Below are 19424 nucleotides of genomic sequence, written 5' to 3'. Positions count from 1 at the left end.
AAAATTTTAAAAGGAAAAGAAAACATCAAATACTGTCTTAATTGGAGTAAATTATTACTTTACTAGACAAAGGTCCTAACATCAATTATTATTAGACTCTTTTTATCCCGCTGCACATCCTACAATAAAAAACTATAAATCTTACAAATTTTTTTTTTCATCTTCTTAATTTAAAATTCATTTTTTAAAATTGAATTTCATTTTAATTGAAAATGAAGCAAGTCTATGTAATCATCTTAGGTCGTGAAATCGATTTTCAACTTGATACACCTTTTCTATGATAAAAAAAATCAATTTATCAAAATAGCTCAAAATCATTTTTAATTAATCCACAAAAATCCCTTTTCTATCCTCAGAAAAAAACAAACAGAGAAAAAAGAAGAGAGAGAAAGAGAGGAAGGAAAGGCGGAGAAGAGAGAGAAATCAAGAGAGAATCATCAAGAGAGAGAAAGAGAAATCTGATGTTCGAATGTTGAGAATCATAGACCTGACATCTTCATAGAAATCTCTTTGATCTTTTTCAATTTTTTTCAATTCTTTTTCTTCTCAATTTGATCATTTTGCCATTACTGATTTTTGATCATCAACAATCATTGATCAAATTATTAATCAAATGAAGGAATAAATAAACCTAGAAATATCTTGCCTTTTGATTTTGACCTAGGAGAGAGAAAATAGAAATTCATAAAGAGAAGAGAGTAAGCGGCGATGAACGGTGGCGATGGTAAGGGTGGAGAAGCTTCTGGTGTGGGACCGCCACCATCTCCGTTAGAGTGGAAATTTTCTCAGGTTTTTGGCGAAAGGGCAGCTGGTGAAGAAGTTCAAGAAGGTCAGATCCATTTCTCTATTTATCTTTTTAAGATTTCGATTTAGTAAATTGTTTTTTCTTACCGATCCATGGCTGTTTTTTTATTGAACTAGATTTTGACATTTGCAATTGTTGTTTTTAATAATGTTGAATTAGGGATTTTTATTAGTAGGTTTTAAGGAGCTTTTTTTATTGTTATAATTTTGCAGCTAAGTGTTAGTTTTAATATTTTGATGCAGTGGATCATGAGTGTTTTGAGGTTGATTTGAGTTTATTTGATGGCTTTAGTTACTGGTTTGCTTAATGCAATATTATGTACATTGGGTAAACATGGAAATATGAAGCTAAAGAAAACCTCTTATTGAGTTTTGGGTTAAAGCTAACTGAGTTGGTTTTACTTGAGGTAATGATAGTTTTGGTTGCAACTCTGCTGAAAGAGTTTTTAGTGTGTAACTGACTAATTTTGTTATGTAGGAATGTACCAGTGAAGTATATATTTGAAAGAGTGCGTTCTGATTGGTATTTCAATAGCCTTTGGAAATGTATTTCTTATATATAAGAAGTTTATGAGGAGTTTTCCTGTTAATGGTGAATCGGAAATAATTACTTTGTTCTTACAACTTACAAGGTTAAGGTTGAGTACCCCTGGGAGCCTAGTGGGAGCCTTTCAATGGTACTGGGTTAATCTTATGTTGATATCCCAATTCCCAATCCCATTATAGGTGGAGGAATGTGGTTGCATATGATTTCAGAATTTCTATGCACTTTCCCATGTCTTCCCATTTCTTCACCCAAACATAAAAATGATTCTTGTGATTTGGGTCACTGAATAATGGCCATTAATTCTGATGGGTTTGGTGATTGAAGGTTGCTTAGTCATATTATTTTCAGATTACTTATTATGAACAAGCCATATACTTTTGGTTGCAACACTTGCATGGTAATTCTAAGCTATGTGAAGCATGGTAAATCGCTTGATGTGCATTACCGTCATCCACAATGCTAAAGCCTGATTGTAGTTTTATCAATTGTTTCTCGTCCTTCATGCATTCATATAGCTTGCCTTATTGGCTTTTAGGCCTAAATCCCTTATATTCTTCTTCAGTTTTTCTTTACAAGTCATTTTTGGCCTCTATCTTCCTCTTTGAATTCTCTTTAGTTCCAATCTTTAAGTCGCAGTGCAAAACGCGTTATCATTCGTGATGTAGTAATGATTGTGATGATGAGGATAGTTTAATCTTAGAATTTTGGATCATACACTTCTTCACTTGAGCCAACAACATGATCATATCTTAGTCAATATATTTTTTTCTCTAAAAATACTGTTTGAAAACAAGGCCTTAAAAATTTTATCACTGGATACGTAAAAGCCTATACATTTGTTGATATTACATGCATCTTAAAGATGAAAACAAAACATATTTTTTTTAACCTCTACCGATATTTGGCGTAACAAGAGCAACACACATCACCACCGTTACCCTTGCATAAAATATTCTTTTCACAAATACTAAAACGACATTTCATATTACACGTCTTACTTTGTGTTGACCTATATTCTTTTGGGCTTTTACAAATTGAAAGTGTGACTCCTTTAGCTCCATTCATTAATAAACTCTCATTAACAAACAAGATACACAATGACTCTAATTCAATCAAGTGTGCTATATTTCCTAAAATAGGCGCAAATAGGAAATAACTTAGAATAATGTGAAGTACAGCAACTATACTTTAGCCTTAATCCCAAAAGATTAGGGTGAGCTACATGAACTAATAGGTGCCACATGAATTTTCTTTCCCCATTCATTTAAATTGTAGCATCAAAATTTCCAAATTTTGACCTTTTATATTCCTTACTGGTTCACCAATACTTATTCGCTGCACATGACCAAACCACCTCAAAGAATTCTCTCTCATCCTATACTCAATATCAATGACACCTAAATCTTCTCTTATATTTTTCTTTCGAATCCAATTTTTCAAAGTATGTCCGCACATCCATTTAAGCATTCGAGCATTCACATTTCGACAATTTCCATCTTCTTACTCCGTTCCTTCCTACAGCCTACACCCTAATTGATGCATATAGTAGCTTTGGTGTAATGACCATTCAATAAAGAATGTGAAGTCAACCAATAATTATAAGAAACTCATTTGTTACTCCCTTTATAATATGTATCTTTAACTATGTCAATGTACTTGAAGGTAGGGGTGTTCAAAACCGAATACCGGGTCGATCTGGATCCGGAAATTTAGGTACCCGGTTTTTCGGATACCAAAATTCGTGACCCGGTTCGGTTTAAACCGGGTCGGACCCCGAATATTCGTTTTTTTTCTATTTCCTTAAACATGCAATTTTTTTCTCTTATTTCTTTTAGAATTTTTTTTTACCTAAAAGCAGGCTCCTCCTTAGCTGAGACCATTAACTAAAAGCAGAAACAATTAATCATTCATACCATCTTGACATAAATATTTCCAACTCAAAACTACATTTAGAGTGACTTTTCCAACAAGAAATGTAAAATGTTTAAAAGGGGAGCAATAGCATTAGGGAAAAATAAAGGGACTCCATATTGACATTGTTTGGTCTAATGCCAAATGCCACATGCCACAAAGAAAGTCACTCTCCATGTCAAAAGTAAGATAATCTCCACCATTGTTCTATGCAATCAAGGCTTTACCATGACATCATTTTAACTGGAAGCTTTTATAGAATATAGGATATCTAGTCTATCTACATGAAAAAACGCATAAAAGCGCAGAGAGACAAAAATAACAAGGAAACTGGACAACAAAAAATGCAAAATAACTACCAAGAAGGTTGGCTTGAAGAAGATGGTGATGAAGAAGACTGTAGTCGTCGGCCATCTCACTTGTCAGGTGATGAAAATGTTAGGGTCCAGTTCACTTTCAGGCGATGAAAATGGTAGACAAGAGAGAAACAAAATTAAGTATGGAGAAAACAAGAAGAAGGTGGCGGCATGAAATATTCCAGGCTTTAGAAAAAGCCCAAGTATACATTAAGGTTTCCATTTTCCAAAACAAATATCAAAAAAAAAATTATAAACCGGATACCGGGTATTTGGTTTTTTTAAAAATGTGATCCGTATCCGACTCAAATACCCGGTTTTAAAATCGGGTACCTGATCCGGATTGCCCGGAATTTGTTGACTGGGTAAATTATCCGATTTTTGTATTCGGATACCGGATAATTCAGGTCGGGCTTTCAAAATCGGATATTTTTGAATACCCCTACTTGATGGTATTATCTTCTTTATTACTACTCACTGAAGTACTTTTTTGGGCACTTTTTAATATGCCTTTTTCACGTCAATGAAAACCATCTATAAATCTTTAGACTTACTCTGTATTACTCTGTTAGTTGCCTCATCAATTTCAATGCTACCATGGTAGACCTCAAATTCAAATTGTTTGTTCTTGAGCGATATTGTATCGCTTTTTTGCCATAACTAAATGGTGTGGCTCATCAAGTTTATACCTCTAATCCAGTTGGTGCAATCTTGTGCATTTCCTGGTAATGATTGTGATGCAGTATTGGAACAAATTCCTTTTGAAAATTGACTTTTGTGAATGAAATATATCATGTTTTGTGCTAGTTTTTCCATCTTCAGCAATTCGTTAAACTTGAATTGAAGCCAGAGTAACTATACAATCATGATAGACTGTATCAAATGTGTGTAGCATGTCAATTATTTGAGGGTAGCAAGAGATAAAGGTTTACTAGTATGATTTTGATGACGATCATTCATTGGAATGGAAGGAGGCATTTATCTATAATTACAGTAAGCTATAAATTTAATTGGGCTTTTATTGTTTAGGATAGTATTGACATGGGAGTTGCAATGCAATAATCCTAGTCCCAACTCTCTATCATGATTTTGTTTGTGGATAACTTTTAATGTTCATCACCATTAGACATTTCTTCTTGTTCATATAATGCAAATTTAGCCCTTGTGTAAGTTGCTTAATAAGTATTTAGCTATGTGGTCCGACAAGTGTATTTGTGTCTGCAGTTGATATCATTTCAGCTATTGAGTTTGATAAAACTGGAGACCATTTAGCTACTGGTGATCGTGGGGGCAGGGTGGTTTTATTTGAGAGGACAGACACAAAGGATGTAAGTCCTTTGCAAACTATACTTTAATGTTTTAAACATAATCACGAACTCATTCTCACGTGTCTTATGTGTCATTGTGCAGCATGATGTTTCTAGAAAGGATAAGGAGAGGATGGATTACATGTTTAGTAGGCATCCTGAGTTCCGCTATAAAACTGAGTTTCAGAGTCACGAACCTGAGGTACCTTTAAACTACTAGTTTGCTTGGTTGTCTAGTGTATGAACTCAGTATTACATTGACTTTTTCTCAGTTTGTGGATGACGTTGGTTTGTCTTTTTGATCAGTTTGACTACCTAAAGAGTTTGGAAATAGAGGAGAAAATCAACAAAATCAGATGGTGCCAAACTGCTAACAGTGCATTATTTCTTTTGTCTACCAATGATAAGACTATTAAGTTTTGGAAGGTAGGCACTTCTTCTGATGGTGCTTTAGTTGTCTCATGCTTATTTGCAATGAGTTTGAGATTATAATTTGTTCATTGCCATCTTATTGTATGCTTGCTGTAAATATTTTTATGTCTCCTTTTAGGGGATGGGATTGATGTATTTTTGTGTACTTTTACTAAATTAAGTCCTTAGTGGACCTGAGTTTTTTTTCGCTAACAAAGGACTTTTAAAATGGCAGTAGTTATCTAGTTATTGATGAATATGCATCTTGGAAAAGCCAATTTTGTGCACAAGATTATAATAAAAGTTAAAATTTTAGGCCATTTGCACCTTTTCGGTGCTCATTTGTTTTGAAAAAAGTATAAGACTGATAGAGGAGTTGTCTTGTTTTCTGATTCAAATCAAGATACTGTTCATCAGGAAGACAGATTAGGGAAAACTGTCGTCTGCTGAATTATTTTCTAACGCTTTTGTCTGTCATGAGCCATCAACTATTCTTGTTATGTATTCCTTAATCACTATTAGATTGCCCATCATAGATATCAGTAGTTTTTAAGTCACAAAGATAATAAGGTAGAGTTAGATAAGTGGGAGAAGAGAGAGAAATGGGGTGCATTGCAAAAGAAGTCATGTAGCAAAACCAAAGGAATACCTAAAGTAATACTTGAGGCAAACTCTTGTGGGCAAAGGGAGTATATATCACTATTCTTAAATGGAGTAATTGATCTTTACATTTTCCATGCCTGTGATTGAGATTTTTGCTTGCTTACGCCATTTCTTGGACATTAAACAGTATACACAAGAGGGATTTTCCTTCCTCAATCATGAACATGTTTTACATCTTCAATAGTTAATTTCCTTGCCTTTTGATTGTACTCTATGACAGGTCCAAGAAAAGAAAGTCAAGAAGATAACTGAAATGAATATGGAACCTTCCAAAGGTGCAGGGAACGGTTCTGTTGCTAGTTCAAGTCTTCTAATCAGTTCCAAACAACATCTTTTGAATGGAGGATATCCAGACAAATCGTCCAGTACCTTGAATAATGATCTCTCTGTCTCTTCAGGAGGGATCTCATCTCTGCGTTTACCTGTGGTAGTTGTATTGTAACTTATCTGATTTTTCTGATTTTCTTATTGGACTGCAGTCTTTGGTTTTTTATGCTTCACTCATGATAGGAATTAAATTTCCTCGTTTTCTCCTTGTTATCCACCTTTCTAGCATGTATTTTCACCTTGATACTTGGCTTTATCTAGCCCATCATTTGTATGGCAATGTGCAGAATGTTTCACTCTGGATTTAGATGTTAGCTGATTGAATCTTCACTTCAGATGGAAGTTCTGGCATTTAGATGCCTTTTTTGGTTTAAAGTGTCGAATCTATATTTGTATCCGCTTCAACATGATTTGTTCTTTAATGTTATACAAGTCACTTTATTCTTTATAATGCTTCAGTTGTTTGCACTTTACCATAAGAATGCGCTCCTGCATGCCCACTCTTTTTTCTTTTTTCTTTTTTTGCGTTATTGAGGTCTATACTGGTTATTTTTTTATAATCTTGGTATCAGTGTACATATCATAATCTTCCTTGACAGCTCTGTGTGGGTTTTAAGCTGGAATAAACCTGAATAATAATCTAGAACATAATAAATTGAGTTTGCTGTCAATTGCCTTTGTATATGTTTAGTGATAAGATATTTGTTTTTGGCCCTTTTATTTTACTTGTTGTATTTAAGTTGTATTCTACTAGTTTAGTGGAAATCGTAGATGCTAATGTTAAGTGCCTTGGATGTGCAGGTCACTACTCATGAGACTAGCCTGGTTGCTAGATGCAGAAGAGTTTATGCTCATGCTCATGACTACCACATCAATTCCATATCAAATAACAGGTATATTATTAGTAAGGCATGTAGTATTGTAGCTCACTAATACTGACATGGTATCATTCTCATTTAAAGTCACGTGCTTTTGTTTTTTTATTTTTGTGAGATTATTTTGCTGTTGTCGTTTTAAAATTTTGGAGGATTATACGTTTGTGTGTGTTTCTTCTTATTTAGGAAAAATTACAAAAAACTACCTAATTTACAGCATCTTTTACAAAAACTACCTAATCTAATTTTTTTTTTTGCAAAAAACTACCTTATATGATATTTTTGTTTTCAAAAGACCACCACTTGACGAAAATCGTCACTTGACTGTTAAGTGGGGCTTTGACTTTGCATGTGAGAGGCATCTGACTTCATTAAATGTCTTCATTCTCTTCAACAAGAAATTCCATTTACCTCAATTCCCTGCATACATACACTGCCTTCTAATTCTTCTTTTCTTTCTTTTATTGTACATCATGTCTTCATCCTCTTCAACAAAAAATCCCAAAGTTGATAAGTGTGGTTGATAAATTTTCAAGTGAGTTCTTGATGTTAGCAGTAAATGTTGGAGTAATTATCTTCATAACTTTGAATTTGAGAAAAATTTTTGGGGAAATTTGGAGAAGATAGAGCAAAATCTGTTATTTTTAATCCTTTTTTCTTCTTTCTCACTTCCTAATTTAGTTGAATTTGAGGAAACTTTTGGGAAAATTTGGGGAAGAACTACACTACTTTGATTATTTTCATTCTGGGTTTTTGGGTTATTAAAGTTTTCAACTTTAGTTGATGAAATTGGAGAGATTTTAAGTGTAATTAGATTAGTTTTAGTGTCATTAATCTTAAAGCTTCAACTTGAATAAATGGAAGTTGAGAGATTTCTGGGAATTTATGAGAATTAATTTGTATGCTTGAATTGTGTGGAAGAACAAAATTTGTTCATTATGGGTATATGAGAAACACTACACACAACCACACTCACCCACTCGAGCACCCTCAAGAACAAAATTTGTTCATTATGGGCATATGAGAAACACCACACACATGAAACCGTCTTCTTGGATTTTCCTTGGTCCACAAAATTCTCTTTGCAAAAGGAACTCCACACCCACATTTATCGAGCTTTGATTTTCCTATGGAAGGAGAAGAGATAATTCAATTTGGGGAAAGAATTAGGGTTCTTAAAAATTAAAGGGGAATGGGGAAAGAATTAGAAGAAATCATGTCTTAGAAGAGGAACAAATGTTGACTTAAGTAACTCACGTCACCCCACGTGTTGGTCAAAACAAAATTTTAACGATCAACATACGAAAAACGTTAACTGGTAGTTTTTTGCAAACGTTTATGTCATTTAAGGTAGTTTTTTGCAAACGTTTATGTCATTTAAGGTAGTTTTTTGCAAAAAAAATTAAATTAGGTAGTTTTTTGCAAAAGCTGCTATAGATTAGGTAGTTTTTTATAATTTTTCCTTTTATTTAAGGTAAATACACAGGTTTACTCGTTTTGGAGGATTGGTAATTTTTTTTCTTAATGGCTACAACTGACAAGTACATAGCTGTGGTCATTGGATCACCTAGAGTTATTATTTTTATTTCTTTGAACAAAACAATATGAATATTTGAATATTCTATTTTCTTTATCCCCTTGCACTTGCTATTTGTAGCTTTTCAATTGTTGGTTGAGAGTGGAAAATGAAAAAATGAATTAAATAGAGAGAATGAATTTGTGGATGAGATTGGTGATAGGAAATGGTCTTATTGCCAAATTTAGAAGTGTCGCAGAAAGGGGATGGCCTAAAATGAAAAGTATAATAAATCAGAGTTTGAGTAAATGTCAAATAAATTTTGAGAATAACTTCTCACTGATTTGTATCTCGTTCTTGTCTTGTCACTGGGGTCTTTTATGGTCAATGAGGATGCTTTGTATCTGTTAATTTATATAAAATAAATTAAGTCACTGCCAAGTTTCATGACTTCATTTATTGTATTCTGTTTTGATGGTTATTACTTCGTTAATGGCATTCAGGGAGAGAAACTAGCAACTGATAATTGGTTTTAGATAACTAGATTATGCTTGATTGCTGGAGTAAGGATAATGTAACTCTATGTGGCAACATGTGTTATCACTTTCGAGGCATTCATAATTTCTTAGACATATGTTATAAGATTTTTCCTTTGCCGTTACAATGATGCTTAGTGCTTAAAGTTAAAACAGTATGCTGGAAGCCAGTAGATGAGTTGTTTTACCATTTGGGATTAGTTTCTGGTCCTTGCTGTAGATAGATCACTGATTCAAATCTGCCTATGAGCCACCATGAAATCAAGTTTTGTGATCAATGTTGATGGTCTTTTCTCTCTATCAGTTGTAGCTATACTGAGTGTTATGTTGTGGTTTCCGACTTTCCGTGACATTCATTTTATCTCTGTTACAGTGATGGGGAGACTTTCATCTCAGCTGATGATTTGCGAATAAATCTTTGGAACTTAGAGATCAGCAACCAGAGTTTCAATATTGTTGATGTAAAGCCACAAAACATGGAGGATCTGACTGGTACTTTAATTTTGCACTTGTCCCTTTACCGTTTGTTGATTTTGCAGTTGTCCCATGCATAAGCAATTGGTAGCTTTGTTTGACTTAGCTCTAGGATTTTTATAAATTTTTTGATGTTTAAATCATGAGAAAGTGAAGATCACATTGAGCTAACTGAAAGCTAGCTTTTGGTAACATACTAGTAAGCTTTATTTGATATTGAGACATTGTATTAAATATTGGCTTCATCACCTTGTAGCAATTTTAGTGTTGACTGTGAGGTTATGGAAACCTCGATATTAGGTCAAAACTATGAACTGTCACAAACCTTCCACGTTGCCCATCAGGTGGTTTCCTATCGTTATTGCTATCAAAATTGCATCTGAGATCTTATACCATTCATCTTGCATTCAACTTGATTTTTATAGTTTCAATTCTATTTATTTATTGTCAATTTGAATATTATGGGATTAAAACTTTGGCAATGTTGCCACTTGTTAATATGGTTTCAATCCTTCCCTTGCAAAATCACATTTAAGTTCCATTATCAGATAACGTCTGCTTTTACTTCCCCCTGTTTACACATTGATTTTTTTAATTGCAGAGGTCATCACATCAGCTGAATTTCATCCGTCCCATTGTAATACGTTGGCTTATAGTAGTTCAAAGGGATCAATCCGCCTCATTGATTTACGACAGTCAGCGTTATGTGACAGTCATGCAAAATTGTAAGTGACGTATATTTCTGTTTCTTCTATCTCTTTGTGAGAGGTATTGCTTATTTCTTGAAGACAGGAAAGAGAATGCATACACAGATATACATGAGGCTATTTTTTTTTGTCCCTCCTCATGTGCTCTATTGGATCTTGGAGTTGGGTCTTCTATGAGAAGTCAAAAGTGTATATGAAATGAACTTGAATTAATGGATAGTAATTTCATAAGTTTGAGACATGAATTTTTTTGCGTGCAGGTTTGAGGAACAGGAAGTTCCTGGTTCAAAATCCTTTTTTACGGAGATAATTGCCTCCATTTCAGATATTAAATTTGCGAAAGATGGGAGATATATACTTAGTCGAGACTACATGACTCTTAAGGTTTGGATAATCTCTTTTGCTGCCATAATTGAATGTATGACTGGCTGCTGACACTGATGATTTACCAAATGGTTTTTCCTTGGGTTTACTGTAGAGTCTAGTAAGTGTATAATCCTTAGGTTCCAGTCTGCTTCTTCCTCTCTAGCGTATCAGTCTCTCTTCTGCTGGTCATTACAATCTATAGATGCAGTTCGCAAAACCCAAAATATACGTTTTTTTAAAAAATTTATGAGAAATGCATTTCAAGTGCTAGAGGGGTACTTAACTGATGGCTGTCTTTGCAAAATGCCGCACTTTTTTCCAACATAATCTAGTTATAATGTTTAAAAATAATTTTACGCTGTGCGTCTAGGAGTTGTCTGTTGTTGGTTTAAATTGAAGCGAGGAAGTGTCATAGTGTGACACTGCTACTTCATGCTGAGGGCCGAGGAGAGTGTGAGGTTGGCAATAGATCTACGATCTACACATGGGCTTTTTGGTGAACTGTTAACTGCAAATCTATGCTAATTTTATGCTGTACTGTTGAGTATCACTATGAGCTGTTAAACATAATGTTGTTGGCTTATGGCTTGAAGACCTTTTGACCTCCTGTTTATTTGTTGGATATAATTTGCTTCTGACGTAATTCTATTCATCTGGGTATTCCAGTTATGGGACATCAATATGGATTCTGGTCCTGTTGCAACCTTTCAGGTCCACGAATATTTGAGGCCTAAGGTGAGTTACGATGTCCATTGTGATTTAAATGATATAACTTGTATAGATTTACTTATATCGTAATGGATCCTCTTGCAGCTGTGTGATCTATATGAAAATGATTCTATCTTCGATAAATTTGAATGTTGTCTTAGTGGTGATGGACTTCGAGTGGCAACTGGTTCTTACAGGTATCTTTATGTATATGGCGCTGGGTGTTCTGTGCTCCATTATCTTAACCTTATTTCTAAGCAATTTGTTTTGATTTTTCAGCAATCTATTTCGTGTGTTTGGCTGTGCTCCTGGAAGTACGGAGGCTGCAACATTGGAGGCCAGCAAAAACCCCATGAGGTACCTCAAAATTTTCTGATGATATAGTAGGGAGATAACGGTGTTTATTTTTATGAATGAAAATTTGCCTAACATGAGTCTGACAACTGCAGGAGGCAAGTGCAGAACCCGACAAGACCCTCAAGGCAGACGAGCAGCGTTCCGCGTGTTGTTAGACGAGGTTCCTTCTATTCTATATCTGTGATAATTTAGGATCTTGTTTTCCACTCGAGTTGTAAAATCACCTGTTCAATTTATCAATCATAACCGTTACACTCAGCAAATTGGAATTTGTATGTCAGGATCTGAGAGTCCGGGTGTCGATTCCAACGGAAATTCTTACGACTTTACCACAAAATTGCTCCACCTGGCGTGGCACCCATCAGAAAACTCAATTGCTTGTGCCGCTGCAAACAGTTTGTACATGTATTATGCATAAATGGTGGAAGATATATTTGTTGCACAACTTTTTTGAAGGTTAATATCCGAGAAGGGCAGAAGCCTGTTTTCCCCTCACAGCACCAACAGTAAAACGTGAGTCATCCGGCCTTACCTGTTTGCCTTGTCGTAACTCGTAAGTGCCTCTTAAACCTGCAGCTGCTATTACAAAATCGGTAGACAACACAAATCGTCTTCATTTTTTCAGGTCGCAGCTCTCATTATTTTATAACCAACGCCCACAGATTCGTTTTTGTTTATTATTTGTACCCTCGACTGTTGCCAAAACAGATAGGTGCAGCTTGTTATTTACTCTTTGTCGGGATTAAGTCCGGGAAAATTGTGATTGTAGCTCTCCTACAACCAAAAACTAAAATGGATGTTTCATATTTTGCCACTAGAAGTTTAAGATGATTGTAGCCTTTCTTGTTTTCCCCTTTATTGACCTCAATTATTGGTGAGAAAAGGAGCTCTTCGAACATCTAGTGAATTGATTTATTTATTTCTTTTTATCATTAGTACTATCTATCCTTTTTCTTACCTTTTTCTTTTTTCCTTGGGGTAATTATGATAAATACCTTTTATTTAGAGGGATACTTTTCTTCTGATACTGTTGTAATATTCAGATAGTATATTTTTTTAAGAATTAAATTTTTATTATGTTGCACATCATTACAATGCTTTGCATTGCTGTTGTTTGAAGGCAATGATTGCTGACTAGTATTTATCCACATTATTACAGTTTTGTCCTAGTGGGCATTACTAATAATGACCCAAAGTAATTGTTTGTGAGCTACTTTTGTGAGCTCAAACAAGGAGTCTATATTTTCATAATCTCTTAGTGAAATCGTCTTATACAATAATTTCTGATCAGCAAATCTGGTATGAGACCGTCACACTATGAGACTGATATATTCAATCAACATATTTCTTTAATTGATAGGATTATAAATAATCATAAGATTCTAAATGTATATTAGATCAGCCTAATAGAAATAATTGTATCATAAGTTTATCTCCTTTGAGAATTTTTAAAATAAAAAGTTATGCAAATTAATTTTAAGGTGGGGACTATAGACGTATGGATAAAGAAACATTCTCTTACAAGGCCAGTTGCCAGCCTTGGCTAATGAATTACTTCTCGGTGCTTATATGCAAATTTTTGAAATAGATAAGCGAATTTATGTAAAAAAAAAAGCACGAAATAAGTCAATAATCAACTTATTTTAAAAAATAAGCGTTTAATTTTTAAACCTGAGGTTTGGTGCTATTCGCAGTTAATAACTGCGAACAGGTGCTTACTTTTTTAAAAAGGCAAAGAAGCTGTTTGCAGTTACTAATTGCGAACAGGGCTGTTGATTTTTTTGACCCTGTTCATAGTCACTAACAGGCCCATTATGCTCGATGTTGTTCACAGTTAGTAACTGCGAACAGGATAAAAAAAGTCAACAATCCTGTTAGCAGTTAGTAATTGCAAATAACTTTTTTACCTTTTTAAAAAAGTAAGCAACTGCGAACAACACCAAATTTCAGATTTAGAAATTAAACGCTTATTTTTTAAAATAAGTTGATTATTGACTTATTTCGTGCTTTTTTTTTTTTTTATAAATTAACTTATCTATTTCATATTTTCTTATATGTGGGCCCAAGACATTACTTCTACCATGTGAACAGTGGACACTTTGTGAAAATTTGAAAAAAATAAGACAAATAAGCAACTTTTTTCCCAAAATAAGCTCCTTGAAAACTTATTTCCCAAAATAAGCGTCCGTACATCCAAACCTAGGTTTGGTATAAGTCGCTGTTAGTTACAGCGAAAAAGGAAAAATAAAAAAATTAAAAGGGCCGAAGTCGCTGTTAGTAACAGCGAAAGAAGAAAAAAAAAAAAAAGGCCTAAAGTCGCTGTTACTAACAGCGACTTTGGGCTTTATATTTTTTCCAGTTCCTTCTTCCTCATTTCAGTTCGCGCATTTGCTATACATACGAGATCTCCCTCGTTTTTCCTCCATTAAAATGACATTCAATCCTTCAACTAAAGTCATCAAATTCCAAGTTTGTACCAGTAATTAGTTTTGTAGTCTTCCTACATCGACCTAAGGTATTTTTTTTTGTGGTTTTTTTGAATTTTCGAAAAATTAGGGTTTACTGAATGTTAATCAATTTTTACATTAATGTAGGTTCATAAACTTGCAATTTACTAATTCTTGTTGATCTACAGCTTATTGAGGTACGTTTTTATTATAAATTTTTTAATTTGGTGTTGATTTTAAAATGTATGTCATGTATAGTGGTCATTTACACTTAAACTCTACGAATATGTCGAATGTAGTTGTTATTTACCTTGATCTTCATAATTAAAAGTTTGTTCGAGAATTTGTTGTTGAATTTAAAATGTATAGTGGTCATATATTTATGAACATGATGGTGATGTTGATTTTGTATGTGTTGTTGTAGAAATGGATTCATTTCGTGTGACTGTTGTATGCTTTTGGAATGGTTCAATTCGATCAACTAGTAACAATGTTAAGTATGTTGGGGGAAGACGTAAACTGTTTGCATGCAACTCATACATGGGTTTGAATGAATTTAAACATTTTATATGCTCTAAGATTGGCATTGACACTACAAGAAGTACTGTTAATTTAAGTTTTAAGTACAATCTGAGTGGAGACTTGTTAGCTTTTCCGGTTGAGGATGAGGAGGCCATAGATGCAATGTGGGAGTATTCAAGGTCTACCCCTAGTCCTTCTTTAGAGTTATATGTAGAAGAGGTGCCCTTAGGGAATGAAGATATCAATGTTGTGGAAACAAATGCATTCATGAATATAACTCCTTCTGCTCCTTCTCATACGCCCTTCTCTACCCAAAAAACCCAAAATCCCTTTATGCCATCTTCCTCTTATCTTTTTAATGAACCCAATCAATTCAATTTCAAGTCACAAATGATGATACTTTTAACTTAGAAGATACAAATGAGCCGTGGGATGATGTTAATAGTGAGAGTAATGAATTCGTAGAAGCTCCTTCTGAGGACGATGTGGGTGTTGACGAGGAGGCTCTAGCTAATGACATGAGCTTAGGCAACATTCCAACAATCATTGCTCCTACACCCTATGCAATGGTTCCCCCTTTTAGATGGACACATTGAGGACAACTCTTGGAGGTCTTGGGATTGTGATACAACCTACACCGACACGTTAAACATTTCATTAATACTTAAGTCTTACTGCAGGCACAGGGCATTGCATCAGTCATCAGCTCCTCCCAAGAGGAGCCCGTACGGGAGATTGCCCAAGGCATACTCCGAGGGACGCAGTTTCAACACTTCATTCTGAAAGTGACTGCGCCCGACACCACTATGTACCAGTACGGTTTATCTCCTCATCATGCCAACGTTCATCTTGAGGAGGTTGACTTAACGTGTCTGGACTACGGTGCCGGGTCCTCACAGGGTGCCACATCATCAAACTATCAATCACCTCCCCTACCCGAGCGTCATGCGACTGCATCTTACTATCGTAGAAGGCGTCGTAAACCGTCACAATTAGACAGGGTACAGGAGGAGGATTAGCATTACAATAGTGTTTGTATATATTGAAGATTAGTGACATTTTGTATATATTGAACACTTGTACATATTCAGTATTTGTAACATATTGACTTTTGTGTATAATTTGTAATATATGTGTACATGTATATATTTTAATCGTATTATCAAACGTTTATTATGAATGAAATGATGTTAAATACTCAGACTTTTCGGCGATGAATCATTCCGCCAAGAATGCAGTATGAATTTAATCAAAAACAAACAGACAATCATATTCAAATAGGGATGTTGCTATCGGACATTCAACACAATTTCAAACATGTTCAACAAATCCATATCAAATTACATACTTCATTCGTTAACTTAAACTACCGTCGCTAACTAAGAAGGCTTCTTAAACTTTCTCATAATCCTTTCAGTCTCTTTTTTCCTATGCGTCATATCATCCATTTGTCTCTTTAGATTAAATACCTCATCTTTAAGCTCTTTTTTTTCCTTTTCAAGCCGTATTATTAAGTCTCTCTGCCATTTTGTACCCTCCGGAGCAATCCATCTAAAGTATGTGCATCCTAATCTGTCAACCAAGTAGAAAGGGTAAGCAACAAATTCACGCCCTGGATCGAAGTCGCTCCAATCTGTATTAATCTCAACTTCATAACCACAATCACAAAGCTCTTCAATACAATGCTCCTTTGACATCTACATAATACATATAATATAGTTACGTAAGTGAACTTTCAAAAATAATATTAACATTTATAAATTGAGAGTAAAACTAACATAATACCTTATGTTACCTTTAAAAATTGATTGAAAAGAAGAAGAATGATGTAGAATGGATATAATGAAGTATGGGAAATGATGGAGCTATTTATAGAGCATCATTACAACGGCTATTTTTCTAATTAACAACGATTACTTTAGTTCATAAAAAAAATAAATAAATAAAAATTAAGGGCTTAAGTCGCTGTTACAGCGACTTCGGCCTTTTAATTTTTTTTTTTCTCTTTCCTTGTTAGTAACAGTAATTTTACCCGAGGCTAGGCTTGGATGTACGGACGCTTGTTTTGGAAAATAAGTTTTCACGAAGCTTATTTTTGGAATTAAGTTGTTAAATAATCTTATTTTATTCAAATTCTCACACTTTGTTGAGTTGCAACTTCTATGTGGGCCCAAGACATTAGCTCTGCCTTTTAGAGTTTGTTAAGATTTTCAATGTAAGTTTTTATTTTCAAGTATAATGAAGCAAAGTTAAAGAAATGAAAAAATATTGATTACACCATAGCATAAATGTAATGAAAAATTTAAAACCTTTAACTTGTTATTTTTTTTTTGTATAAATTTTTAATCTAATGAATATTGTTTTTGTATTATTTATTTAGCTATGTGCAATACAATATTTGTTATTATGATTATTAACTTAGGGGCACAAATCACACGATTTATCATATGTAATATGTTAGGATTATTAAATGAAGATGAAAATATAAAATTTTTAAAGAGATATCTTTTTCAGAGACGTCTCCTCTAATTAGACCAATCCAACTATTATAAAAAATAAATATTAAAAAAAAAAATTCAAAAGTGAAATTTTATTTTGCTATCAAACATTCATAGTTGTTCTCCTTCTTCTCCATCAAATAAGTTTTCACCTTCTCTATCAAACCATTTATAGCTACTCTTTTTTCTTCTCCAATTCAATTTTCATCATTAAATTCACAAAGTAATTTACATTAATGGTTCATCTAAAGTTTATTTTTAAGTACTTTCGTCATTGTTAACCCTAGAACAATTTGAACCTATAATTATAATTGATACGTTTTTTTAGTTTGTCTCGTTAAATTTGCTATATTTCTATTCTCAATCATGACCCATAGTGTTTATTTTTTAATACTCATCCACACATTTAACTTACATTTCATTTCATCTACACATTTATCTCATTTTCCCATAAAATATCACTATACCTACTTTTTTTAGTTTTCTCACCCATTACCAATGTGAATTTTCATGGGATAGAAGGATATACATTATTATTCTTTTATTTTTTTTATGTGTATTTGATTTAGCTTATGAGACTCATCTCTTAAAGAGAAGATCTTTAATAAGACCGATTATATGAGAAAATGGTAATTGTTATCCAATAATATACAATCGATATGAGTTTATTTAAAAAATGCAGTAACTATTTAAACTGCGACAAAATTCAATTAAAAGATAATTATATCTCGGGTTATTTATAGAATTCTACAAGTGACTACAACATCTATGCAATCTAGTGATATACTTCTATCTACTAACTCTAATATTAGAGTCATCCCCACAATTTTGGTTGTATATATGACTTTCCAAATATTTAAAATATTGATTTTATAAATCTGTCTTTATCATAAAACGGTTTTATAAACAATTGGTTTACTTTAAAGCCAAATTGACTCCATTAAAGAATTTGGACCAAATGGGATTTAATGTAAGTTGGTTTGAGCATATAAACCCTCACTTTGCGGTCCATACACATATTAAATCGGATTCTTCATGTCTTAGTCGGTGCACTTGGTTTGGATCTATCCGTTTAAGTGACTTGTCATATCCAAATCCAATAGTCAAATATTAAAGACCCCAACTGGAAGTCTTCACCATCATCATATTCAGTGTATCCCGCTCATAGAAAAAATTATGGATAAAATTTGGGGAGGAAAGGATCGGCGACAACTCATAAGTCATACCTATAAAGGAGAGCGCGGCCAAAAGAGTCCCCCAACTTGAGAGAGATAAGAGGACGTAGCTATATGGGAAAAATAAAATGAATGCATATAAATAAAATAAATAAGTAGAACCAACTATAAAATAAAAGAAAACAAAAAACTAATAAAGATAAAATGATTTAAGGGAGTCTACCATCTTAAAAGTTATACTTTTGTATGGATAGCACCTAATTTATTAGGTGTAATATTAATTTATAGTTGAAGAATTAAAAAAAATGTAAATAGATGGAAGAAGATATGGGACGAGATAAAATGAGAAGAAAAATTGCGAATGAAATTAATGATAAGTGAGTGGAAATATTGCTAAAAAGGTAAAGGTGCAAAGTAAATAGAAATAAATTTGGGCCGCCTAATTTGCGCGTGTAATAATTTAAATATTTTTTTTTATTTTTTGGGCATTTTCCATTTTGATCTTAAAGATATTAATTTTCAAAATTGATGATAAATGCCCAGAAAATTAAAATGTTACTACACGCGCGAATAGGACCGGCCCAAATTGACGGTGACGTTCAAGTTTTTGTAAAATTCCATTTATTAGGAACTGTCAGATCAAGTTGGCTAGACCGGCACATAGGCTGCCTAAAAACAGCCCGCCTAAGGCACAAAACTACACGATGCATTACTGTTGATAACACCAATTGGCACAATACAATTTGACACTACATAACTTGGCACGAAATAATTTAACACGACACACAACAAAGGCAATACATAGGCAGCCAAGCACGACACAATTGATTAAACTATTTTAGTGTTTATTCTTTCAAATGGTGTATAACAATATAAAAAAGGTAATGCTACAAATTGGCTTTTGACAATTTAATTTT

General features: G+C 33.6%; 1 protein-coding gene across 3 annotated transcripts; it reads left to right on the top strand.

The window, feature by feature from the left end:
• Positions 1 to 330: 330 nt before the first annotated feature.
• On the top strand, positions 331 to 13449 carry LOC130805143 (serine/threonine protein phosphatase 2A 55 kDa regulatory subunit B beta isoform-like). Of its 3 annotated transcripts, none has more exons than XM_057669804.1 (14): positions 331 to 829; positions 4843 to 4946; positions 5029 to 5127; positions 5232 to 5351; positions 6220 to 6426; positions 7128 to 7219; positions 9627 to 9745; positions 10329 to 10452; positions 10695 to 10818; positions 11467 to 11535; positions 11614 to 11705; positions 11788 to 11865; positions 11958 to 12025; positions 12147 to 13447. In XM_057669804.1, exons 1-14 carry the CDS (start codon positions 709 to 711, stop codon positions 12281 to 12283), a joined length of 1554 nt encoding a protein of 517 aa, XP_057525787.1. In that variant the 5' UTR covers positions 331 to 708; the 3' UTR covers positions 12284 to 13447. The 3 variants fall into 3 exon arrangements, with proteins under 3 accessions (XP_057525787.1, XP_057525785.1, XP_057525786.1); XM_057669802.1 differs by having other exon boundaries at positions 350 to 829; positions 6220 to 6432; positions 12147 to 13449; XM_057669803.1 differs by having other exon boundaries at positions 351 to 829; positions 6220 to 6429; positions 12147 to 13448.
• Positions 13450 to 19424: the final 5975 nt, after the last annotated feature.

The sequence above is a fragment of the Amaranthus tricolor genome, chromosome 2 (genome assembly GCF_026212465.1).
Source record: "Amaranthus tricolor cultivar Red isolate AtriRed21 chromosome 2, ASM2621246v1, whole genome shotgun sequence".
NCBI classification, from domain to species: Eukaryota; Viridiplantae; Streptophyta; class Magnoliopsida; order Caryophyllales; family Amaranthaceae; genus Amaranthus; species Amaranthus tricolor.
Note: the sequence above shows the minus strand (reverse complement) of the source record. Positions and strands in the feature narration are given on the sequence as shown.

Bases quoted from the DNA above. Each gene is read 5' to 3' on its own strand.
- LOC130805143 (XM_057669802.1), top strand. From the start codon at position 709: ATGAACGGTGGCGATGGTAAGGGTGGAGAAGCTTCTGGTGTGGGACCG. The intron at 10,453-10,694 runs GTAAGTGACGTA...TTTTGCGTGCAG, and splicing joins TGTGACAGTCATGCAAAATT to GTTTGAGGAACAGGAAGTTC. The intron at 10,819-11,466 runs GTTTGGATAATC...TGGGTATTCCAG, and splicing joins GAGACTACATGACTCTTAAG to TTATGGGACATCAATATGGA.